Source organism: Lynx rufus, unplaced genomic scaffold (genome assembly GCF_022079265.1).
Source record: "Lynx rufus isolate CCGP_SWC_20201006 ecotype Redwood Valley unplaced genomic scaffold, mLynRuf1.p SCAF_13, whole genome shotgun sequence".
In the NCBI taxonomy this organism is placed as follows: Eukaryota; Metazoa; Chordata; class Mammalia; order Carnivora; family Felidae; genus Lynx; species Lynx rufus.
In genome coordinates, this window is record NW_025814827.1 from 52,343,650 (window position 1) to 52,370,008 (window position 26,359).

Consider the following 26,359-nt stretch of genomic DNA (forward strand, 5'->3'; position numbering starts at 1 on the left):
AAGGGATATCAGACTCGCTGCCAACATACCAGATGCTGAATACTTGAAGAAAACAGGGAATCTCACTGCTTAGCTGGAGACGGAGATAATCCTCCTGTTTCCAGTTCAGGAAAATCTACCCTAAGTTGCTTTATTTCTGAAGAAATCAGAAATCACTGGTTCAACTTCACTTGAAAATATACCACCATTGGTGGAAGTGTGTTCCATGAGCTATAGAGGATAAAAGAGGGGCACACAGCCTAATGTGGGGCTCGAACTCATGAACCATGAGATCATGACCTGAGCCAAGATCAAGAGTCGGAGGCTCAAGTGACTGCACTACCCAGGCGCCCCAGTGAGATGATGAATTTTTTTAAACTAATATTGTGGTGATGGCTGAGTGAGTCTGAATATCCTAAAAACAAACTATATACTTTAAATGGCAGAAATGTATAGTGTGTGAATTTTATCTTCGTAAAGACATTTAATTTTAAAAAGTATAACTGGTGATTTTCTAAGCCCAAATATAATGCAAAACCTTGTTTCTTTCACACTAGTGTGTATATAACCATTGCTATTCTAGTTACAGAGTACCAATATAATTTACTGAAAATACCCTAGCAAAATTTTAAAATCATGATGTTAAAATAGCTCAGAACTGCAAGAAATCACTCTCAAATTTAAATTTAGCACCTATTTCAGAACTATAGCCATTCTCTTGGCATCAAAACTTAAAACAGGTCAATTTTAAAAAACATCTAAGCTAAACTTCATTTGCCCCTATTACTATGTACAAGGAAAAAGTCTTTAAATGTGAATTCTACCTGCTTTAAAAATTGTTACCCTAGTAGTAACAAGAAGTTAAAGAGATTCATAATTCCCATTATATAAACAGTATGAACCTACAGATCATACCTTTTGATTTCTTGTCCTTTTTGCTTAGGAGATTCACCTCCATTCAGGATCTGTTCTAAGTTCTTTGTTTCTACCGATCCATTTGGTTCTGAACTGGATAGTCCAAGTAATGACCTTACCCGCTGAGATCGGACATCTAATATTGTATCTGTGTAACCTACTTCCTGAAGATATCTGTTAAGAGAAAATTTAAAATATTAGATCCCATATATTAACACCTACAAACATGTTAACTCAAAAATCACATCAAGCAATGACTGATCAAGGAAAAAACCCGTAATCCTGTAAAATATGATCCTCCTTTGCCTCAAAACTTTCTTCTCTATACACTAGTTCCAATTCTAAGAGAACAAAGCCAATTACAAACAGAAATTTAATTAAGAAAGCATACAGGATGGCTAATGCTAATTAAGGGCCAATTATCTTGAAGCTTAAAAAACTCTAGAACCTTAAAAAACTTTTATGAAGGGATGATATATGCTATTAAAAGAAAAAAAAAAAAGTCCACAAAGTGGACCTCAGAATAGTGACATGCTAAGTTTAAACCTAGGTTCTTAGTCAGAGGATGATGGACGGGTTAGTTCTCCCTCTAGGATCTAAAACCTCATGGTACTGAAACTTTCTGTATATTTAATCTAGGATCCAAGGTAAGATTGGAAAAGAAAGGGACCAGATTCTGACATAAATATAGATAATGGGTCGTGAATGGTTTTGTATGATAAAGAATTTCTTCTTAAAGTATTTGACAGGCTAAGGAAGGATGCTAAACAGGAGCCTTACACAATATGCAAAAGAACAAACAATTTTTAGCTGAAAGTCAATAGCAGGGAGACTGGTTAGGACACTAACACAGCAAGAAATAAAACTGAAGAGAATAAACATGAGAAATAAAAGCAAGATACAATCGTAGAGACCTGGTGCACAAATACACATGGCAGTAGAATGAAAGAAGATACAAGAATTTTAGAAAATTTTCAGGTTTCTAGCTTGGATGGTTGGATGGTGGTTCTATTCAATGAAATGAAGAATAAAGAGTCCGGGTCTGGTTTATAGGGTATCTATCAGATAATCACGTAGTAGCGAAGAAAGTGACATTGATTAGCACAATAATAAGAAAGGTCAAAGCTCAGAAGAGATTGGACTCAGCATCTAGATTTGGGAGTTATCAGTGTTTGATGGTATTTAAACCCATGGATTTAAATGAAGTTACCCTGAGAAAAAATTCTAGAACAGATAGCCTGGGGCACAGAAACCTAAAGGGCTAAAAGAATAAGAGAAACTCAAAAAAAATTAAAAGAAAGTACTTGAGAAATAAGGGGGGAAATGGTAGCATAGAGTTAAGAATTCAAAATACAATGGTTAATGCCTTATGTGTCCAAAAGATCAAATAGGAACAAAAAAGTTCTCTTAACTATGTCTGTGAGTAGCTTCAGTGGAGTATCACAATGGAAAACAGAGTACACAGTTGACAAATGAACATGCGAGATTACAGAGATAAACTACTCTCAGAGAAAGGAGGAGAGACAAAATACTAATCCAGGCAATAAGACTAGGCTTTTATAAGAGAAATATTGTACAACTGATTTCGCTATAGCTATTGGACTCTTCTAAAAACCGCAATTCTCTTTTTGGGGGGAACAACTGCGATCACACTCTAACCATGTGGTCTGAATGAGCAGACAAAATCTCACACAATCCAGGTAAAAACACTTGACTCAGAGTCATTTATTTCATCAAGTTAAGCCAATTCTGACTAAAACAGACTAAAACAGTAAGATATGTCACACAATTACTTTTTTTAATGTTTTATTTATTTGTTTTGAGAGAGAAAGCACGAGCAGGGGATGGGCAGACAGAGAAGGAGAGAGAGAATCCTAAGCACTGCCAGCACAGAGCCCAATGCGGGGCTCAGTCCCACAAGCCGTGAGATCATGACCTGAGCTGAGATCAAGAGTCAGATGCTCAATAGACTGAGCCACCCAGGTTCCCCGCCACAGAATTACTTCTAATAATACAGCAAAGAATTTAACTATCAAAAAGCTTCCTCAAAAATTCAAGTAAAAGTAGGATTTGGCAAGCCACTTATGAAAGGTTTCAGGTTACCAGCTAAATTCCTTCTATAAACCAGTCACAGTCCCACTTAAAACCAAGTACATGAATTCTGCAATAACAGGAATGGGAGTATCTACAAGTATGAACTCTGTATTGTTTTTCTTCTGGCCTTCCAGCCATCCACCTTTTATGACATTCTACATGACAAATAGAAAACACCATCCTGAGCAGTGTCCAAAGGAACATTCATAGGATACCAACTTTAAAAAGATCCAATAGTCAAAAGAAACAAGAAAGCAATAAAAACTATACACACTGTCCTATTATCATCAAATAATTTTTTACTTGCAAAGTTACTGAACATAAGCATTTGCATACCTAGATCCTTAAAGAAAGCTGAAAATGAACTATTACTTACTGTCTTAACAGTTGTCTGCCTTGCTTCCACGTTAACTGGCTATTCTGAGGTGCTGTGGGAGCTTCTGTGTCTTTGGTTTCTTCTAAAAATTAACACATACACAAAATAGACAATTTCACACACAGCATTTCCACTCTTGAAAATATTGCCAAAGTTCTCTCAGGGATAAATTCCCATAAAAAAAATAACTGGATGTTTTATAAATGATAGAAGTAAATTAACAACTATTGAGTATTTACAGTCATTTTAAATGTGTTTATCCCAATAAACAAAACACTCAGGTACAACCTGCCTTGTTTTAAAACTGGGAAACCTAAGAGTACATTAACTATTCTACAAGGGATTCAAAAACCAAAAACTCAGGCTTTGAAATGATTTCATTTCAGTGATTTCAATATTTATTGAAAAAAAATTTTTTTTAACTATCAGAATTCTGCTGGGTTGATGGGTTCAAAATTAAAAAGCTACGTTTAATATTTACTTAAGCTATTCAAAATCAACACTGTTAAATCTAGTATATATAAAACTATTCAATGACTTAATTTTGAGTCTATCAGGAAACTTTAAATCTTACTCATAACACTTTATATAATTAATTTCATTGTTAGAACTAAAACCAGAAAATAATTTCTACTATATATAAAAGGTCATATTTTATTCTCAAATATGAGTATATGTACTAAGAGTTTAATAAATACTGTAATCTGAGGTGAGTTAAGCTCTCAATAAGTATCCCTAGTGAGAAATTTACAAATACTTATCAGCACTAATGATACTAAAGAAATATTTTCGGGGCGCCCGGGTGGCTCAGTCGGTTAAGCGTCCGACTTCAGCTCAGGTCACGATCTCGCGGTCCATGAGTTCGAGCCCCGCGTCGGGCTCTGGGCTAATGGCTCAGAGCCTGGAGCCTGCTTCTGATTCTGTGTCTCCCTCTCTCTCTGCCCCTCCCCCATTCATGCTCTGTCTCTCTCTGTCTCAAAAATAAATAAACGTTAAAAAAAAAATTAAAAAAAAAATATTTTCCTAAAAATTCCCATTATGAAAATAAGATAATGCAGACAACAGAGGTTCATAGAAGATCAGCCCTCACAATGAATGCTGAGAACCTTTAGCATGGCTCACAGTTGTCAGGTTCTTAGACTCCTCAGAGTCATGAAAAGAAAAACTTACTGGTAGTTAATTCAAATATTCCCTGCCTTACTTCTCTAACTGTAACAATTCCATTATTTACACCTTCTCATTCCTCCCCTGAACAGAGAGAACTTCTAAGATTTCTAGAAATAATCATTTCATCTTAATAGCTCCTATATTTGTTTATATATTTCATCTATTTATACAATTTTGTTTGCTGTTAAATCATGTATAATACATAATCACTGGAGAAAAAAATACATTCTTTAACTTTAAGTTTATTTACTTATTTTGAGAGAGAGGGAGAGAGAGAGAGAGAGCGCGCATAAGCAGGGAAGGGGCAGAGAAAGAAGGAGAGAGAGAATATCCCGCAGGTCAGCAATGTCAACTAGAGCCTGATGCGGACCTCGAACCCATGAACTGTGAGATCATGACCTGAGCGGAAACCAAGAGTCAGATGCTTAACTTACTGAGCTATCCAGGTGCTCCAAAAAAATACATTTGTAAAAAGAACTACAACGCCCCAAATCCTATCATTAAAATTGTTAGTACTTGAGACTTTATCATTCCCATTTTTCATCTCAAATACATACATAAACTTCTCCTTTCCTTAAAAATGGGGCGAGGCACCAATGTGTATACTGTCCTATAAAGCTGCTTTTGACACCTAACATATTTGAACATTCTCTTGATGTCAATGAACACAGATTAATATTACATAAAATGATCACACAGTATTCCACAGAAAGTATATGCCTATTTAATTTAACCAGTCCACTAATGTTGACATTAGTTTCTACCTTCCATTATGATAATTTTTCTATAGATATCCTTGAAGTACACCAAAAGCATATATACAGCTCAAAAATTTTTTTAACACATCAATGTAATCAGTTCCTAGATGAATAAACAAAACATTATTAGTGTCCCAAAAGCTTTCCTTGTACCTTCCTGCAGTCACTAGACAGTTCTATAAGAGTATCAATACTATCCTGATTTATAAAAATTAATTTTTAAATTTGATACACATGAGATCATTTATATCATTTTTCAGTGTTATGTTACCTGTCCATGTTGTCAGGTGTAGTTACAGCTTTTTCACTTTTGTTGCTAAATAGCATTCCATTATGCTAAAATCACACATTACATGTATCCATTCTAATACCACAGGTCATTCAAGCTGTTTCCAGATTTTTACTACAAGACACTATAAGCATTCTTATACAAGCCTTATGATGAGCACACGTATGCATTTTAAGAAGTAGAGTATGTAGACTGGAATTACTGGGCTTCAGAGCATGCCACTATGGCTATGTTCCCTTTAGTCTTATTGGCAAACTACTTTCAGAGCAGTTCTATCAATCTGCAATCCCAACACCAGTAGATTTGGTTGTTCTATATCCTCATTTAGACTTGACCTTTTTTTTTGTCTTTTCCATTTTAATTTAGCCATCCTGATAGGTGTCTAATTGTATGTACTGCACTTTGGTTGTATTTCCTCAATAACAAATAACATTGAGCATTATTTCATACACTTATTGGTCACTTAGATATCTTCTCTTATGGGTTGCTTTTTCTTTTGCCTATTTTCCTACTGTCATAGATTTTTCCCCCCTAAATACACAAAAAAGCTCTTTACATATTTAGATACAACCCCTTTTATAGGGTTAGGTTTAGGCCATATATATACGTATTACTGAGACATAGGTATAAAAACATGTATCATACTTCTGTCAAGACAATATTTTATATTTTGATTTATTTTTGGGTATATAAAAGGCAACACTAATTTGTTTAATGGTTATCTCGATCTATACTTTGAAGTAATTTTAACCGATTTTGTTTGTATGTTATATATTGTCCATCACTTCATCGCTCCCCGCCCCCACACTAAACACTGTGAATAGTTTTTCTACATCAATAAAGAAAATCTACTCTATTAAATATTGCTTCCCATAAATAAAACACCTGAATGTCACTTTATTCCTCATTTTGAGGAAGTTTTAAAACTTAAAACTTAAGTTTATACAGATAAAAACAAGTCTGTTTTTAGCAGGCAGCAGACACTTATCTGCTAATGATTTGTTCTACACACACTATTGCACTGAAACCAGCTAGCCAATTCTGACTGGCTCCAGGAACAATGTGGCTGCAACTAGCCTCCTTCCTCACATTTACGCAGACCAAGTTAGGGGGACAGCCCTTGAGTCAGAAAGTGAATACTTATTTTCTCAATATTCTAGCCATATTAGAAAGAAAAAGATTCAAAGAAAAGCTCCAGATTCATTAACTTCTATGAAGCCACCCCACTCCCTCTAACTGCAGTAAGACTACTGTAGTCAACACGGCCCAAAATATAGAGACCTTCCATCTTTTTATTTTTTATTGTTGCTTTTCCAAGGATGAGGCCATAATATTATTCCCTACTGTCAAAGTGAACCTTCACCATCACTGAAAAGCTAGATCAAAGGAAACCCATGCTGCTGATATGTTGGTCTCTTTATTTTAAAATATAGATACCAACAACTTGAAGATATAATAAATGATAAAACCGGTAAGTGTAAAAAATTAAATTGTGTATGAAGTGTTTCTGCCAAGTTCTAAGTACTTAATATTAAGTATTTAATATTAACATTAAACTAAAAACCAATTAATTTTTTAAAATTTACTCTGCCACCTAACAAAAAAAACCAACCTCCGTATCTAAGTTTTATCTTCCTTACCATATATGCTTTAACTTTATTAGATATGGTACAACTTTATTATAAAAGAAGAAAAACTGCATATCCAAATAAAGATACACTTTTTTCTTATCTTAGTAACCACCATCCAAGAACAGCATAGAATTCAATTTGAATGCACCATCAAAATGTATATGAGTTCTAAATATACCTGAGAAATAAGAAACTGATAACATTCCCAATATGCATAACATAAATCAAAGAATTCCTTATTCATTGTTAGATGTTTAGACTACCCACGTTGTAATCATGTAGAACCCTAAAGTTAACGTTAAACTGTTAGCTTTTTCCTATATCCAGCCATCTCTTCCAAGCATAATTGTTCATCAGATACTACTCTCACACTCATTATCTATTTAGTTTAGTGTAAAATGCAAGATTTGGTACAGAGCAAGATGAAGTGGCGAAGATTCTTTTCCTTCTCTTATTTGGCTGCCTATGAGGTTTCCAAATTCAGTCAAATTTCCTATTTTCAGAATTAAACTATGGTAATCACAGCTTCTCCAGACAAAAAGAACTTTGTAATAATAAAAAAGTAAACTTTTATAGAACAGGACAAGAATTATCTACAAGGGTAGAATTATTTCATTACCTTTCACTTCTGATACCAAAATGCACTCACAATTTTACATACATTTCAACACAAGGAAAACAGGATAAATAACCTCAGGATTTAGATATAGATACAACTATTTACTTTTATTCATTTATTATTTTCCCCAAAATATTAGGCATTATTACAGTGGTCAACCATCTAACTAACCAACGCTATCGAAGCAAAATGAGGGTGAAGAAAACATGTCTGTTACAGAAAAATGAGCTTAAACCAATTTTTTTCTTGAACTGGGTCAGGAGAAGGTTAACAGAAGAATCCACTTTACCTGATTCAAAGGCTGGCATTTTCAAATCACCTTGGTTCAGTTCTGTGCCATATTTTAATTTGTGATATTTTGCCCTGAAAATTTAACAACAAATTGTTGAAAGAAAAAAATTTTTTCCTTTTCTACACAGTTAAGTAAATACTAGTATATATTTCTCTGAGAACACAAAACATAATATGAATACCTGTTTTTTAAGCTTTATGGAAATTAGAGAAAAAAGTGTACTGCTATATAAGAAAAATAAATAAATGTAAATGTAAAAAATGAAGACAAATTTTTTTCCTTATCTTTAAAGAAAAATAAAATTCCAAAACTTAGAATCTATAACAAAAGACATAATTTCAATTATAAATTTTTTTTCTAATGTTTATATATTTTTGAAGGAGAGGGAGACAGAGAGAGAGGGAGACACAGAATCTGAAGCAGGCTCCAGGCTCTGAGCTGTCAGCACAGAGCCCAATGTGGGGTTTGAACTCACAAACTGTGAAATCAATGCCTGAGCTGAAGTAGGACACTTAACCGTCTGAGCCACCCACTATTCAATTTTACAGATTTAAATCTTTTCTATTCCCTTATAAGAATCAAATCCAAGTATCATCTTGTATTTGGGTCAGGGTTTCATACTTTCAAAGTATTTTCAAATACAATGCACACTGGTATAAAAGAGAATACTGTTCTACTTTGTATTATAAGAAAACGAGGCACACGTACCTTTCTTGTTTTAATGCATACTCTAACATCTTTATTCTTCTTACTAAATCCTTCTTCAAGTTTTCTTGTCCTTTTCTTTCTCCTTGCAAAAATGCTATCCGGGCCTAAAAATATAACAGGTTCATTTATTTTCATTTTTTTTCCTAATGATACATTAAAAAAAAAATAAACAAACAATAAATAGTAACTTGTTCATGATGGCAAGTTTTAAAATTGATAGAGGCAGTCAACCAAACTTTGTTAGTAATACAATTACTTTAAAAATCAATGACTATAAATCAGCTATTTGCTTAATCTTAAGGTCTCTAATGTTAACATTTTTTACATAATCATAAAAGGAAATTTTATACATAAAAACTGAACCTACTTCCTAACATACAAGTCACAAAAAACTAAAAAATACTATTCTCTTCATGGACACGAGACACAAAAACTTCCATGCTGTTCTGCTATCTTGGCTCCTCCCCAAATTATTATTTTTTTAAGTAAATATTTTCCCCCAAATGAGATGTTTGTTTCAAAAGACAGTACCATTACTTCAAAACCATTTTGCATTCACAAAATACTTTAAAAATGTGTAATCTTTTCTATTCTACCCACCTACTCCAAATTGTTTCAATTCTTGAAACAGTAATACTAGAGTACTGCAAATAGTTTAAGTAAAGCCACTGTATGTTCAAAGAACTCATTACTTTCTGTTGTCATTTTTCTACTACGAGAGGGATTATTTTCTTTTCAATTGCCTTATTTTCTGTGAGAGGCAGCTTTAAAGAGCCTGGCATCTGTATGGAGACATTTGCCATTATGTACATAATTACAATAAAACTACCTTCCACAAGGGGGAGAATGCCCTTGCTGAGATGACCCATAGGTGTATTTATTAAGAAAAAGTAAAGCTACTATTAGTAAGCTAAATTATAATTTATTTTTTAAAATTTCAGTGAACATGAAATCAGAACAAATGAATTCAGCTAGATGATTTAACCCAGTAAGTTGGATCTGTTTTTCTATGATAGAAATACACTGGCCAGCAGACCAGCTAAATCAAATTGATTAATAAGAACATGTAAGTATTTAAATGTCCACTGCCATCAAAACAAGCTCTTCTCTATTACCCTTAAAAAAATAATAAAAAAATAAAAGAATCATCTACAACTCCTTAACACTTGTGAAGTTAGACAGCTACATAACACTTCCAAATATAAATTTCAAAACAAAAATAAAACATCAGGAGGAATGGTAACTATTCAGAACCTAAGAGTCTAAGCTGCTAAAGAAAAAAGTAGCACTTAAGCAAATGTAAAACGTCAGTTTCACCACACCGCTTCAAGAAACTCTGATTAAGTTTTTTGCCTTAACTTTCTTTTTTTTCACAACAGTAACAGCAGTCACCATCCAACGTCAACATACAACACCATTACAATATTACTGACTATATTCTCTATACTGGACTTTTCATTCCCCTAACTTATCAATTCTATAACTGCAAGTTGCACCTGTTAAACCACTTCACCTATTTTGCCCATCCCTCTAACCTCCTCCCCTGTGGTGACCACCACTTAATTCTCTGTATTTATGACTGTTCAATTTACTATGTTCTTTAGATTCCACATAAAAGTAAAGCATATCATATTTGTCTTTCCCTGGCTTATTTCACTTAACATAAAACCTTCTAGATGCAAACCATGTTGTCACAAATGACAAGATCTCATTCTTTTTGTGGCTGAGTAATATTCCATTGTGTAATATGCCATCTTCTTTACTTGTTCAACTATCAATGGACACTTAGGTTGCTTCATATCTTGGCTATTGAAAATAATGCTGCAATAAACACAGGGGTGCACGTATCTTTTTCCAATTAGTGTTTCTATTTTCTGTGGATAAATACCCACTAATGGAATTACTGGATTATAAGGTATTTCTATTCTTAATTTTTTTATTAAAGAAAATAATCTTTTTTGAGAAAGAGATATAGTACAAGCAGGGGAAGAATAGAGAAAGAGACAAAGAATCTGAAGCTGGCTCCAGGCTCTGAGCTGTCAGCACAGGGCCTGACATGGGGCTCGAACTCACAAACCACGAGTTCATGACCTGAGCGGAAGTCAGAAGCTTAACCAACTGAGCCACCCAGGCGCTCCTCTATTTCTAATTTTTTGAGGAATCTCCAGCTTGTTCCCCACAGTGGTTACAGCAATTTACACATTCCCACCCATGATGCACAAGGGTTCTCTTTTCTCTACATTCTCACCAATACCTGTTAATTTTTGTCTTTTTGATATTAGCCATCCTGATAGGTCTAAGGCAACAGGTCTCTGTGGTTTTGTTATGTATTTCCCTGATGGTTAGTGATGTGAGCATTTTTTCATGTGTCTCTTGTCCATCCAAATATCTTCTTTGGAAAAATGTCTATTTAGGTCCTCTGCACATATGTAAACCAGATTGCTGTTATTTTTTAATATTTCGTCTTTTATTTTTTTGAGAGAGACAGAGAAAGAATGCAAGCTGGGGAAGGACAAAGAGAGAAAAGGAAAGAGAATTACAAGCAGGCTCCACATTGTCAGTGCAGAGACCAATGTGGGGCTTGAACTCAATGAACTGTGAGATCATGACCTGAGCCAAAATCAAGGGTTGGAAGCTTAACCAACTGAGCCAACCAGGTACTCCCAGATTGCCATAATTTTTTTTTTTTTTTGGTGTTCAGTTATATAAATTTTTACATATTTTGGATCTTAACCCTTTATCAAATATATCATTTGCAAATATCTCCTCCCATTCAGTAGGATAGCTTTTTTCTTTTAATGTTTATTTTTGAGAGAGTGAGTGAGCAAGTGAGCAGAGGAGGTGTGGGATAGAGGGGAGGATCTGAAGCAGCCTCTGTGCTGACAGTAGACAGCCCAATGCAGGGCTTGAACCCATGAACCATGAGATCATGACCTGAGCTGAAGTCAGACACTTAACTGACTGAGCCACCCAGGCACCCCCAGATAGCTCTTCATTTTGTTGACGGTATCCTTCGCTGTGCAAAGCCTTTTTATTTTGGTGTAGGCCCAATAGTTTATTTTTGCTTTTGTTTCCCTTGCCTGAGAGGACATATTTATTAGTAAACTGCTGCTAAGGGTGACGTCTACGACATTACTGCCTATGTTTTCTTCCATGAGTTTTATGGTTTCAGGTCTCATGTTTAGGTCCTTAATCCATGTGAAATTTATTTTGTGGACCGTGTAAGAAATTGGTCTCCTTTCATTCTTTTGCATGTAGCTGTCTGGTTTTCCCAACACCATTTACTGAAGAGACTATCTTCCTCATTGTGTACTCTTGCCTCCTTTACCATAATTAACCATGTAAGTATGGGCTTATTTCTGGGTTCTCTATCCTGCTCCATTGATCCATGTGAATGTTTTTTATGCCAGTACCAAACTGTTTTCATTACTATAGTTTTGTAGTATATCTTGAATCTGGGATTGTGGTACCTCCAGCTTTGTTCTTCTTCATGGCTGCTTTGACCATTTGGGGTGCTTTGTGGGTCCATACAAATTTTAGGATTGTTTGTTCTAGTTCTGTTAAATACACTATTGGTATTTTCATAGGGGTTACACTGAATCTGTAGATTGGTCTGAGTAGTATGGATATTCTGACAATATTAGTTCTTCCAATCCATAAACATGATATACCTCCCATTTTTTTGTGTTGTCTTCAATTTCTCTCATCAATATTTTCTAGTGTTCGAAAGACAGGTCTATCACTTACTTGGTTAAATTTCTTCCTAGGTATTTCATTCCTTTTGGTGTAATTGTAAATGGGATTGTTTTCTTAATTTCTCCTTCTACCACTTCATTATTAGTTTATGTAAATTCAAGAGAATTCTATAAATTAATTTTGTATCCTGTGACTTTACTGAATTTATTTATTAGTTACGATAGTTTTTGGGTAGAGTCTTCAGGATTTTCTATATATAGTACCATGTCACTGCAAATAGTGATGATTTTACTTCTTCCTTACCAGTTTGGATGCCTTCCCTCCCTCCTCCAACCTCTGGCCTGAATGCTATGCATAGGACTTTCAGTTCTATGTTCAATAAAAGTGACAAGTGAATACCCTTGTCTTGTTCCTGAGGGATTAAAAAAAAAAAAAAAAAAACTACACAGTGGTAATGCATCCTATTAGAATCTTACGTTGTTGTATATGTGCTACCGAAGCAGGCACTACAATCTAACACTATTGTGAGACTTCATTTTGACTTCTTGCCTTAGCATTCAATTTCATATTAGAAACAATCCATATATAGAGAATCTAGTCAATTAAACAAACAAGCACAAACTACACACAAAAAAAGCATGAATCTCACAGCAGCTTCTGAAGAGGAGTTGAAGAAGGATAATTCACAAACACAAAGAACAAAAAAAAAGGTGAGAATTCATTAAGACAATGCCTTTTAAAGGAGATATCTTAACCCAAACCACCTTGAGATGGGGGTAAAAGCAAAGACCAGATATGTCATGACTACTGGATATGACCTTATGACCTTGTATCACAAAGTATCTATATGGGTACTTTGAAAAGGTAAAAGTTATATCTGACAGTGATTTAAAAAAAAGATCAATTTGGGGCGCCTGGGTGGCGCAGTCGGTTAAGCGTCCGACTTCAGCCAGGTCACGATCTCGCGGTCCGTGAGTTCAAGCCCCGCGTCGGGCTCTGGGCTGATGGCTCAGAGCCTGGAGCCTGTTTCCGATTCTGTGTCTCCCTCTCTCTCTGCCCCTCCCCTGTTCATGCTCTGTCTCTCTCTGTCCCCCCAAAAATAAATAAACGTTGAAAAAAAAATTTAAAAAAAAATAAAAAAAATAAAAAAAAGATCAATTAAATAAGAGACAACATTTAATAAATTAATAACAATGAATTCTGAGCTATTTTTAAAGGACATAATTCATCACTAGTAGCATCATCTCAGCAAATAAATACTTTAAAAAGTAACCACAGGGGCACCTGGGTGGCTCAGTCAGTTAAACACTGGACTTCAGCTTAGGTCATGACCTGATAATTTACAAGTTTGAGCCCTGCGTCCAGCTCTGTGCTGTTAGAGTAGAGCCTGGAGCCCACTTCGAGTCCTGTGTCTCCCTCTCTCTGCCTCTCTGAGCCTCCCTCACCACCCCACCCCTCCCCCCCGCCCTGGCTCTCTCTCAAAAATAAGCTTTAAAAATTAAAAAAAAAAAAAAAAAGTAACCACAAAAAGAAATAGCCACAACATATTACGATGGCATAAAAAAAAAAATCACCTAGGAATAAACAAAAATGTGCAAGATCTCTGCACAAAAAACTGCAATCTGTACAGAAAAAACAATCTAAATGGACTAGCAGAGTCATAAAAAACAATTTTCACACAAACTAAGAGTTACTGTAACTCCACACAAACTTTCAGTGTGTGTGTGTGTGTGTGTGTGTGTAGAACTCGACAGGCTGATTCTAACATTTACCAAAAAATTCAAATTACCCAAGAACAGGCAAGACAATCACCAAGGAAGAAGTGGTGGAACTTGCACTACCAGAAATTCAGATGGTTTCTGAAACTAGAGAAATTAAAACAGTGATTGGTACAGGGATAGACAGATTAAAAAACAAACAAACAAAAAAACAGAACAGAAATCCCAGAAACAAACCAATATATATGAAGTCACATAATTTATCAAAGTAGAAGTTTACAACACCAAGGAAAAATGGCAACATCAAAAATTATGCTTAGAGTGGTGCCTGGGTGGCTCAGTCGGTTGAGTGTCTGACTCTGGCTCAAGTCATGATCTTGCGGTTCATGGGTTCGAGCCCTGTGTCAGGCTCTGTGGTGACAACTCAGAGCCTGGAGCCTGTGGTGACAACTCAGAGCCTGGAGCCTGCTTCAGATTCTGTCTGTCCTGTCTCTCTCACTCTCTCTCTGCCCCTTATGCTTAGTATACATGGTAAAGACATTGGGGAAGGGAGATAAAATAAAACTTCTGGCTGACACATCAGTTGTAGGATTATAGACCTAAATGTGAGGGCAGAACAATAATGCTTTTAGGATGTAATATAGATCTTCAAAATCTCAGATTAAGGAAAGAATTCTTGAGCAAGACAAAAGCACTAACTGTAAAGAAAAGGATGAATAAATTCATTACCATTTTAAAAGTCTGTTCAAGATACAGCAGGGATTAGCAGCCTACCTCAGGCTTATTTTTGGCCAGCCCCAGAGTGAAAAATGGCTTAATAAATGAAAGAATAGGTAACACAGGCCAAAAACACGGCTCATGTAGCCTAACACACTTATTGTTAAAATCTGTAAACCTCCTATACTATTATCAGGCAAAAAAGATTTTATTTTTGTGTGAATTTATTTAATTTTTTAATGTTTATTTTTGAGAGTGAGACAGCGAGCCTATGTAGGGGAGGGGTGGGGGGTGGACAGAGGATCCAAAATAGGCTCTGCACTGACACCAGTGAGCCTGATGCGGGGCTCAAACTCATGAACAAGATCATGACCTGAGCAGTTGGACACTCAAGTGACTAGTCACCCAAGCACCCCAGACAAAAAAGATTTTAAATCAAAACGGACTGCAAGAGACAAATGACAATATATACTAGCAAAAAGTTCAATACAGCAAGAAGATAAAACAATTATAAATATTTATGTACTTAATAAGATGATCAAACATATGAAGCAAACATTGAAGGAAGAAATAATTTCACAGTAACAGGTGGAGACTTCAATATCCCACTCTCAATAACCAATCAAAGAATCAGAAAGCAGGTAAGGAAACATCTTCAATAACACAATAAACCAACTAGATCTAACCGATGTATTATACAGAACACTCTACCCAATAAAAGAATACACATTCTTCTCAGATACACGTGGGATATTCTCCAGGATGGGCCATATGTTCATGCAAATTAAGTCTCAACAGATTTAAAAAGATTAAAAAAAATTTTTCTCTGACCATAACAGATAAAGAAATTAGTAACAAAGAAACTGGAAAACTCACAAATTAGTGGAAATTGAACAACACACTCTTAAATCATGAGGAAAATTAGAAAACACTCAGGAATAAAAATGAAAACACAACATACCAAAACCTATGAGATGCAGCAAAAGCAGTGTTGAGGGAAAAACTTATAGTTATAAATGCTTACATTAAAAAAGAAGAAAGAGGGGCACCTGGACGGTTCAGTCAGTTAAGCATTTGACTCTTGATTTTGGCTTAGGTCATGATCTCACGGTTAGTGGGATCAAGCCCCACATCAGGCCCCATGCTGAGTGTGAAGCCTGCTAGGGATTCTCTCTTTATCTCTCTCTCAAAATAAATAAACTTAAAAAAAAAAAAAAAGAAGAAAGCTGGAGCAGCTACATTAATTTCAAACAAAGCAGACTTTAGATTAAGCTAAATAGGGATAAAAAGACAGAATGCATAATGATAAAGGGGTCAAAGACATAATAATCCTTAATATGTATGCACTGACAAAAGTGTGTCAAAATCTGTGAGCAAAAACTGGTAAGACTACAAGGAGAAACAGACTAAATCACTACTATAGCCAGAGACTTCTACACTCCTGTATTAGCAAATGACAGATCTAACATACAGAAAATTAGAAAACTGACATCTATAGATTATTTTAACCAACAAGGCTATTCACATTCTTCTCAAGCCCACATGGACCATTCACCAAGACAGACCACATTCTGAACCTTAAAACACACCTTTAACAAATTTAAAAGATTAAAAATCATACAAATGTGCTCTCCACTCCAAGAGTGTCTATCTTTTAATTGGCTTTAAATACACATTTAAAGTGATTATTAGAGTACACTTGTCATGATGAGCACTGAGTAATGTATAGAATTCTTGAATCATTATATGGTATACCTGAAACTAATACTGTATGTTATTTATACTTCAACTTAAAAAAAGACAAAAATTTGTATGTGCTCTTAAGACTGCAACAAAATTAAAATGGAGATCAAAGGGGTCACTGGGTGGCTCAGTTGGTTAAGTGTCTGACTTCTGGTTTTGGCTCAGGTCATGCATGATCTCACAGTTCATGAGTTCGAGCCCCATGTCAGGCTCTGTGCTGATGGCCAGAGCCTGCTTGGGATTTTCTCTCTCTCCCTCTCTCTCTGCCACTCCTCCACTCATTCCTTCTCTCTCAAAATAAAATAAACATTAAAAAAAAAAAAACCTGCAGATCAATAAAAGATAGTGGGAAAATTTCAAAATACATGAAGATTAAATAACACAGGATATCTGACATGAGTCAAATATCAGGAGAAACTTTAAAGTATTTTTTTTTACTAAATGAAACCAATATAAAACTTACTAAAATTTGGGGGATGTACAAAAAGCAATGTTTACAGGGAAATTTATAGCAGTCAAAGTACATATTTGAAAAGAAGCCCTAAAACCAACCATTTAGCTTCCATCTTAGGAAAGTAAAGAAAGAACAGCATTATAAACTTAAAGGAAGCAGAAAAGAAGTTAGAGCAGAAATCATTAAAATTGAAAACAGTAAACCAATAAAGGGTATCAATGAAACTGCCATGACGTGGATGGAGCTAGAGTGTATTATGATAAGGGAAATAAGTCAGGCAGAGAAAAATACCATATGATTTCACTCCTATGTATAATTTAAGAAAAAAACCAGATGAACGTATGGGAAGGGGAAAAAAGAGATAAAGAGAGAAACCATAAGAGACTCTTTTTGATAGAGAACTTAAGGTTGATGGAGGGGGGTGATTGGGAGATGGGCTAAATGGGTGATGGGTACTAAGGAGGGCCCCTTGTCATGTTGAGCACCAGGTGCTATATATGTAAGTGATGAATCACTGAAAACAATATTACATTATATGTTAACTAACTGGAATTCAGATTTTAAAAAATTGAAAATAAGTATCAATGAAACTGATTCTTTGAAAAGGTCAGTAAAATTGGTTAAACTCTAGCTAAGCTAACCAAGAAAAAAAAAGTGAAGTCAGAAATTAATATCACAAATGAAGGAAGTATCATCATTATTAATCCCATGAACAGTGAATGGAAAATATAGGAGTATTGTGAACTCTATGCCCACAAACTTGATAACTCAGATGAAACGGACCAATCCTTAAAACACAGTCTACCAAAATTCACATAGGAGAAACAGATCATCTGAATAGGTCTGTATCTATTAAACAAATGTAATCAATAATTATCTTCCAAATCAGAAGGCATCAGGCTCAGATGAATTCAGTGATGATTTCTACCAAACATTTAAGGAAGAAATGATACCAGTTCTCTATAATTGAAACCAGGATACAGAATCAGAAGGTACACTTGCTAACCCACTTGATGAAGCCAGCATACCAGACAGACCAAAACCAGACAGACATCACAAGAAAAGAAAACTACTAATATCTCTTTCATGAACATCGATGCAAAATCCCTCAACAATGTATTAGCAAATTGAATCCACAAAGAACTATATAACAAGTGAAATTTATCTCAGGTATGCAAGCTGGTTCAACATTTGAACATCTATTACTGTATGTTATCATTAACTGGCCAAACAGGCCCAAGAAGAAAAACCATATGACCATATTAATATATGCACAAACAGCCTTTGACAAAATCAATTACCCATTCAAAATAAAAACTCTCAGGAAACTAGGGATAGAGGGGAACTCTTTTAACATGATAATAATCTACCAGAACCTACAGCTAAACATCCTATTTAATAATAAGAAATTAGATGCTTTCCTTCCTAACATCAGGAACAATGAAAGGATGTCCCCTTTCACCACTCCTATTCAACACTGTAATCAAAGTCCTAATTATTGCAATAGGCAAATAAAAAAGAACATTTTAACTGGAACAACAGAGAAGATCAGCACTGCCCTTGTGCAAAGATAACACACAAATTCAAAAAGCATTCCATAAAAAAGAAAAGACAAATTTTAAAGTGTACAGATCAAGAAGGAAGACAACTCTATCTGCAGGTGATATATCTATGTAGAAAATTCTAAAATTCTAACCACCACCACAATAAACCCTTCTAGCTCTAATGAGCAATTATAGCAAGGTTGCAGGATAAAAGGTAAATATATAAAAGTTAATTGCTTTCTCACATACCAGCAATGAACAATAGGAATTTGAAACTGAGAACAATAAATACTATTTACATTAGCACCAAACAAGGAAAAATAGTGGGTATAAATCCAGAAAAAGATGCACAGGAATCGACATAAGGAAAACTACAAAAAATTCTGATAAAAGAAATAAAAAATCTGAATAAATGAAGAGATATTCCATGTATGTGGACAGGAAGACTCAATATTTTGAGATGTCAAATCTTCCCAACTACATCTGTAGATTCAATGGAATCCTACAAAAGTCCAAGGAAGTTATTTTGTGGATATCGACAAAATGATTCTAAACTTTATAGGGAGGGGTGCCTGGGTAGCTCAGTCAGTTAAGCTTCTGACTTCAGCTCAGGCCATGATCTCATGGTTCATGAGTTTGAGCCCCACATCGGGCTCTCTGGTGTCAGCACAGAGCCTGCTTCAGATCATCTGTCTCCCTCTCTCTCTACACCTGCTATGTGCTGTCGCTCTCTCTCAAAAATAAATAAACATTGGGGCGCCTGGGTGGCGCAGTCGGTTAAGCGTCCGACTTCAGCCAGGTCACGATCTCGCGGTCCGTGAGTTCAAGCCCCGCGTCGGGCTCTGGGCTGATGGCTCAGAGCCTGGAGCCTGTTTCCGATTCTGTGTCTCCCTCTCTCTCTGCCCCTCCCCCGTTCATGCTCTGTCTCTCTCTGTCCCAAAAATAAATAAACGTTGAAAAAAAAATTTTTTTTAAAATAAATAAATAAACATTAAAAATAAAAATAAATTTTATATGGAAAGGCAAAAGACCATGAACAACAAACACAATTCAGAAGGACAAGCTGGAAGACAATACCAGACTTCAAGACCTACTCTATTCATATATACATACATACATATACATATATACACTTATTATGTGTTTGTATACATATATATACATACACAGATACATATTTACTATCTATATAAATATATAGTATATACTAAACATGTACTATAAAACTATAAAACTTTTAGGAAATAAAAGGAGAAAACCTAAGTTACTTTGTGTTTATGAGTTTTTAAATACAAAAACCAAAAGCATGATCAATGAAAAAAAAATCAGTCTTTATTAAAATTGGAAACATGTCTGTTCTGCAAAAGACCTTATTAAGAGAACAAAGAGACATACCACAGACTGGGAGAAAATATTTGCAAAAACACCTATCTGATTAAGGACTGATACTCAATACCTACAAAGAATTCTTAAAGCAATTATTAACAGCCAACTCTGATCAGCAACCAAAATTTTTAAAAGGCAAAAGTTCTGAATGGTCATGTCATCAAAGAAGATACACAGATGGTAAATTTGAAGCATCTTAAAAGATGTTCCACATGATGGTCATCAGGAACATGCAAATTACAGTAAGAGTGAGAGCTACCACTGCACATCCATTAGAATGGCTGAAAATCAAAACATGGGCCAGGATGTGAATCAACACCAACTCTCAATCGTTGCTGCTGAGAATGCCAATGAGAATGGCAACTTTAGAAAACTGTTTGGCAGTTTGTTATTACAAACTAAATGTACTCTTATCAAAGATCCATCAGTCATGCTCCTTTGGTACTTACCTAAATTAGCTGAAAATCTGTTTCCACACAGAAATCTATACGTGAATATTTAATGCTGCTTTATTCTTAACTGCCCAAACTTGGAATCAAACAAGTATCCTTCAACAAGTAATGGATAAATTGTAGCACATCCATACAAGGGACTATTATTCATCAATAAAGAGATGAGCTACCAAGCCATGAAAAGACATGAAGGAACCTTAAGTGCATATTTCAAAAAGGAAAAGAAGTCAGTCTGAGGAGGCTACACATACTGCATGATTCCAACTATGACATATAGAAAAGGCAAAAGTATCAAAGATCAGGGGTTACCAAGTGTTGAGGGGTATGGAGGAAGATGAACAGGAGAAGCACAGGGAAATTTTAAGGGTGGTGAAACTGCTCTGTAGGATACTGTAATGATGAATCCGTAACATTATGTTTTTGTTGAAACCCACTGACCAATACAACACAAAATGACCATTAAACTATGGACATGATTTAATAATAACAATGTATCAAAATTGGTTAATTGCAGCAAAGGTACCACTGTAATGCAAGATGTTAACAAGAGACGAAAACTGTTTTGGGGGTTGGGAGCACAGCACATATGGGAGCTCGATGCTAAATGATGTTTTTCTGTACAATTGTTCAAAATATTCATCAATAAGTGTTGGTGACGATGTGGAGAAACTCTGCAACTCTTGTGCACTGTTGGTTGGATTATGATATAACCATTACCTGCATGGATTACTGTTACAGTTCCTCAAAATATTAAAAATATAGCTATTGGGGCGCCTGGGTGGCGCAGTCGGTTAAGCCTCCGACTTCAGCCAGGTCACGATCTCGCGGTCCGTGAGTTCAAGCCCCGCGTCGGGCTCTGGGCTGATGGCTCAGAGCCTGAAGCCTGTTTCCGATTCTTTGTCTCCCTCTCTCTCTGCCCCTCCCCCGTTCATGCTCTGTCTCTCTCTGTCCCAAAAATAAATAAACGTTGAAAAAATAAAAAATTAAAAAAAAAAAAAAATAAAAAAAAAAAAATATAGCTATTAATATGATCCAGAAATTCCACTTGAGTATATATATCCAAAAGATTAAAAGCCAGGTCTTGAAGAGACATTTGCATGCCCATATTCATAGCAGCCCTATACGAAAAAACCAAGAGGTGGAAGAAACCCAACTGCCCATCAGATGATGAATGAATAAACAAAATTCATATACATACCAAGGAGTATTATTTGGCCTTAAAACAGAAATCCTGCCACATGGTATACAAATGAACTGTCAGGACACAATGTGAAATGAGGCAGTCATATTATTAAGACAAATATGTATAATTTCACATTTATGAGGTAAATGGAAGTAGTGAAATGGATAGTAACTGAAAGTAGAATGGTGGTTAAACAGGAAAAGGGGAGGAATTGTTGTTTAATGGGTTTAATGTTTCAGATTTGCAAGATGAAAAAGTTCTGAAGATCTGTTTCACAACAATATGAATATACTTAACACTACTTAATTATACACTTTTATAAAATGTGCTAAAAAGCATAACACAGTATTTACCATCTTAACCATTTTTAAGTATTAAAAAAACTTTTTCAGGGGCACCTGGGTGGCTCAGTCGGTTAAGCATCCGACTTCAGTCAGATCATGATCTCACCATTCGTGACTTCGAGCCCCACGTCAGGCTGTGTGCTGACAGCTCAGAGCCTGGAACCTGTTTCAGATTCTGTGTCTCCCTCTCTCCCTGTCCCCCCCGCTCAGGTCATGATCTCATAGTTCATCAGATAGAGGCCCCTCTCAAGCTCTGCAATGACAACATGGAGCCTGCTTGAGATTCATTCATTCATTCTCTCTCTCTCTCTCTCTCTCTCTCTCTCTCTCTCTCTCTCCCCCCTTTCCTTGCCCCTATCCTGCTCACATTCTCTCTCTCAAAATAAATAAACTCAAAGAAAAATTTAATAAATAAATAAATAAGGCAAACCAGAGACGCCTGGGTGGCTGAGTCAGTTAAGCATCTGACTCTTGATCTCAGGGTTGTGAGTTCAACCCTGCATTGGGCTCCATGATGGGTGTGGAGCCTACTTTAAAAAAAAAAAAAAGGCAAACCAGATGGAAGAAGGTATTTGCTAAACATTTAACTGAGAATGGGATCATATACATAATATAGAATTCATATGCACTCCCCAAAAAGACATACCATGTAATTAAAAAGAGAGTCTGGGGGCACCTGGGTGGCGCAGTCGGTTAAGCGTCCGACTTCAGCCAGGTCACGATCTCGCGGTCCGTGAGTTCGAGCCCCGCGTCAGGCTCTGGGCTGATGGCTCGGAGCCTGGAGCCTGTTTCCGATTCTGTGTCTCCCTCTCTCTCTGCCCCTCCCCCGTTCATGCTCTGTCTCTCTCTGTCCCAAAAAAATAAATAAACGTTGAAAAAAAAATTAAAAAAAAAAATAAAAAGAGAGTCTGATGGAAATATTGTAAAAAGACTTACACTATAACAGATCACAAGATATCAAAAAGGCCTATCAAGATATGAAAGAGTTCTCACCTCATCTGTATTCAAAGGAATACAAGTTAAAAATTCCAATAAAGTAACACAATACCAAACTGGTTAAACATTTTAAAATCTGACAACACAATTTTTGAGGAAGCATGAACAGAAATTCCCATAAATGACTTAAGGGACCATAAACTGGTATAGCCTCTTTATAAAAGTTTTTGCATTATATTGAAGACATAAATACATTAAACCCAAAATTCCTAGATACAGACCCAAAAGAAATACATTTACATATGTATGTACTAGGAGGCATGTAAAACAATATTCCCAAAACTATTTTTTGTAACAGCCAAAGGTTGCAAACAATCTAAATATCCATCAATTAGAGAAGAATAAATTGTGGCATATTAGTACAATGAAATACTACAGAGCAAAGGAAATTAACAAACTACAGCCACACATAACATTTATGAACCAATACAAAGTTGAAGGAAAAAGCAAGACACAAAAAACATCCTATATGATTCCATTTATATAAAGTTCACTATCAGATATAACTAAACTAATACATTTGAACAATGAACACTTAGAAGCATATGAAGAAAAGCAATAAAATGACTGCACAAAACCAAGAGTGGTTATCCCGATGAGAGAAGGAGGCAGTAATTTGGAAGGACCAGGTGGTTAAGGCTCCTGGGGTACCAGCAGTGCTCTGTTGATTTCTTGACCTCTCCAAGAGTGATCTCATGGTTGTTCCTTTTATAACTGGCTAAACTGTACAATTATGTTTTATACACTTTTCTGCATATAAATTATTTTCATAACTTTTAAATTTTTTAAAAATCATTCTTAATGGTTAGATTTAAGAAGTATGTTGTTACTGTAAAGATGAGGTCAATGACCTAGGCACTTTAGTTACAGAAAAAGGTTCCACCATGGAGTGTATAGTATTGTCAATAAAGGAAGGACTTTTAAAAACCACAAACTGTCATTTTTTTATTTGCCCAAGTCACCTAATTTTAATGTTTTTAATTATTTGACCTTAAGATTATAAAGGTGATGATTAACTTGAAATTCATTACTATAAACATACTGTATAAGCAAAAATGAACCTTATAAATTTGTTTCTATATCTAATCTCAGTTAATTCGGAGCAACAAAAAAATTTTTTTTATGTTTTTGAGAGAGACAGAGTGTGAGCAGGGGAGGGGCAGGGAGAGAGGGAGATACAGAACCTGAAGCAGACTCCAGGCCCCAAGCTGTCAGCACAGAGCCTGACATGAGTCTCGAACTCATGAACTGCGAGATCATGAACTATGAGATCATGACCTGAGCCGAAATTGGACACCTAACTGAGGCAACGAGGCGCCCACAGAATAAGAAATTCTACTGTTGTTGTTTGAGACAATTTTTCTTCCTCTAAACATGGGTAAAGGTACTTACTGGGACCATATTTTTTTCCATCACCTGAATTCAACAGGTTCAACAATCAGCATGTGATTATCACATGAGACCTAAAAAAAAAATTACTTGATACTGACAGATCACTTTTAAACTGCAAGACCACTAGAGGTCACCAGTGCAAAACATTCAACATTGAGCTAATACCAGCCTCAAGTTATTTCAAGATTACTATAGTTTCCAGGGATTCCAAAATCTTGCTTAAAACACATAAATTACTCAACAATATCTGTTTTACTGTAAGTTTTCTCTAAACAAAATTTAAACTAAATGCACACACTAAAGATAAGTGAGTTTTAATGATTTTAAAACATTCTTTAGAACTTTTTGGGAAACCGATTATCCCAAGGAATTAACAAAGAAACTTTTAAATACTTTAGATACAGAAGCAAATTAAAGACAAAATCGGGTTATAGCAACTATTAACAAATTAAAAATACCATTATTCTAAATAGTAGGCTCTCAACAAGTGTTAGCACCCTCTCTCCTAAGGGCCAACTAAAATTATACAAAATTATTCTGGGGTTAAGCAAGGTTCAGTCAGTTGTAAGTAATTTAGGATAAAGGTAAAAAGACTCAGCTATCCCAGTGATATTTTATATAAAATGAAATACTTAATACAGAGGTTTCAAAACCTAGCTAAATATCAGAATCACCAAGGAGCTTAGATATTAAAACAGACATACTTAGCCTCATAATTCAGTGTGTCAAGGTATTGCTCAGAAATCTTTGTATAATCATCTCGTGATACAAAAGCAGTTCACCATTTAACAACGTACACTCAAATGGCATACTGAGTTTTTAAGAATGAACAAAAAGGCTGCTTGCAATAACTTTCCAACATATAGATAAGAATTCCAGAGAAAAGAGAAACACTAAAAATACTAAAATTTCCAGAGACAAATAAAATCTCTACTTTGTTTTGATCTCTTCTACCAGAGCTTAGAACAAAATTTAATAAAAATACCACTCCATCCTCTAAAATCCCAGTATCATTTTTTCACGGCAATAGTTGGTTTAAAGCATAGGAGATTTTCAACTATCAACTCTGTATTCTAATAAGTTCTCATTTATCTGGTATTTAGAAGGATTTAAACTCCAGGCAAGCCCATTCTCCATAAATACCCCCTTTTAAGTATAATACTGTAAGCCATTTTAATGGGCTCTCTAAAAACATTGTTTACTGATATTGTAACTATTTTCTAAATCTGTTATAAATACATCATATACAATTTCAGAAAAACTCTCAAATATTGCAAAAGAGTAACATGGTATTTTATAGCACTTACTTAGAATCAGCAGAATAAGACGGACACATCCTCTGAGCTGCGCAGAGCTACTTCTCCTATCAAAATAGTATACTTAAAACATTCTACCAACTTTAAAAAATTTTTTGTTTATTTATTTTTGAGAGAGAGAGACAGAGAGAGAGAAGGGAAGGGGCAGAGAGAGACAGGGGAAGACAGAATCTGAAGCAGGCTCTAGGCTCTGAGCTGTCAGCACAGAGCCTGATGTGGGGCTGGAACTCAAGAGACGTGAGATTATGACCTGAGCCGAAGTCAGAAGCTTAACCGGCTGAGGCACCCAAGTGCCCCACATTCTACGAACTTTTAAAAAGACTTTTCCAACTCTTGGTCAAGTTTGTTATCTATACAACTGAAGTACTGGCAACAAGCCTCCCCGTTCTGTCAACCATCCTATTTTGTGCTAAGTTAGGAATCCAAGTTATATTTAAGCTAAGAATAAATAACCTCCACTTCTAACATAGTGACTTGGGGCGCTGGGGTGGCTCAGTCGGTTGGGCGACCGACTTCGGCTCAGGTCATGATCTCGCAGTCCGTGAGTTCGAGCCCCGCATCGGGCTCTGTGCTGACAGCTCAGAGCCTGG

At 35.5% G+C, this 26,359-nt stretch overlaps 1 protein-coding gene across 9 annotated transcripts in view; it reads right to left on the reverse strand.

The window, feature by feature from the left end:
- STRN3 (striatin 3) overlaps positions 1 to 26,359 on the reverse strand; it is a 106,464-nt gene that overhangs the window by 46,287 nt on the left and 33,818 nt on the right. For 4 of the 9 annotated variants that reach the window (XR_006961321.1, XM_047075570.1, XM_047075569.1 and 1 more), the window contains exons 2-5: positions 8,829 to 8,932; positions 8,118 to 8,191; positions 3,365 to 3,446; positions 895 to 1,068 (exon numbers count right to left, since the gene is read on the reverse strand). Coding sequence is in view for 8 of the 9 variants with exons in the window: in XM_047075570.1 (XP_046931526.1) it covers positions 895 to 1,068; positions 3,365 to 3,446; positions 8,118 to 8,191; positions 8,829 to 8,932 (434 nt within the window). In the remaining variant the exon portion in view is untranslated. Of the gene's footprint in view, positions 1 to 894; positions 1,069 to 3,364; positions 3,447 to 8,117; positions 8,192 to 8,828; positions 8,933 to 11,082; positions 11,216 to 12,827; positions 12,943 to 21,736; positions 21,893 to 22,711; positions 22,802 to 24,453; positions 24,569 to 26,359 lie in introns of those variants that run through there. The other 5 variants (XM_047075572.1, XM_047075573.1, XM_047075576.1 and 2 more) reach the window with 5 other exon arrangements.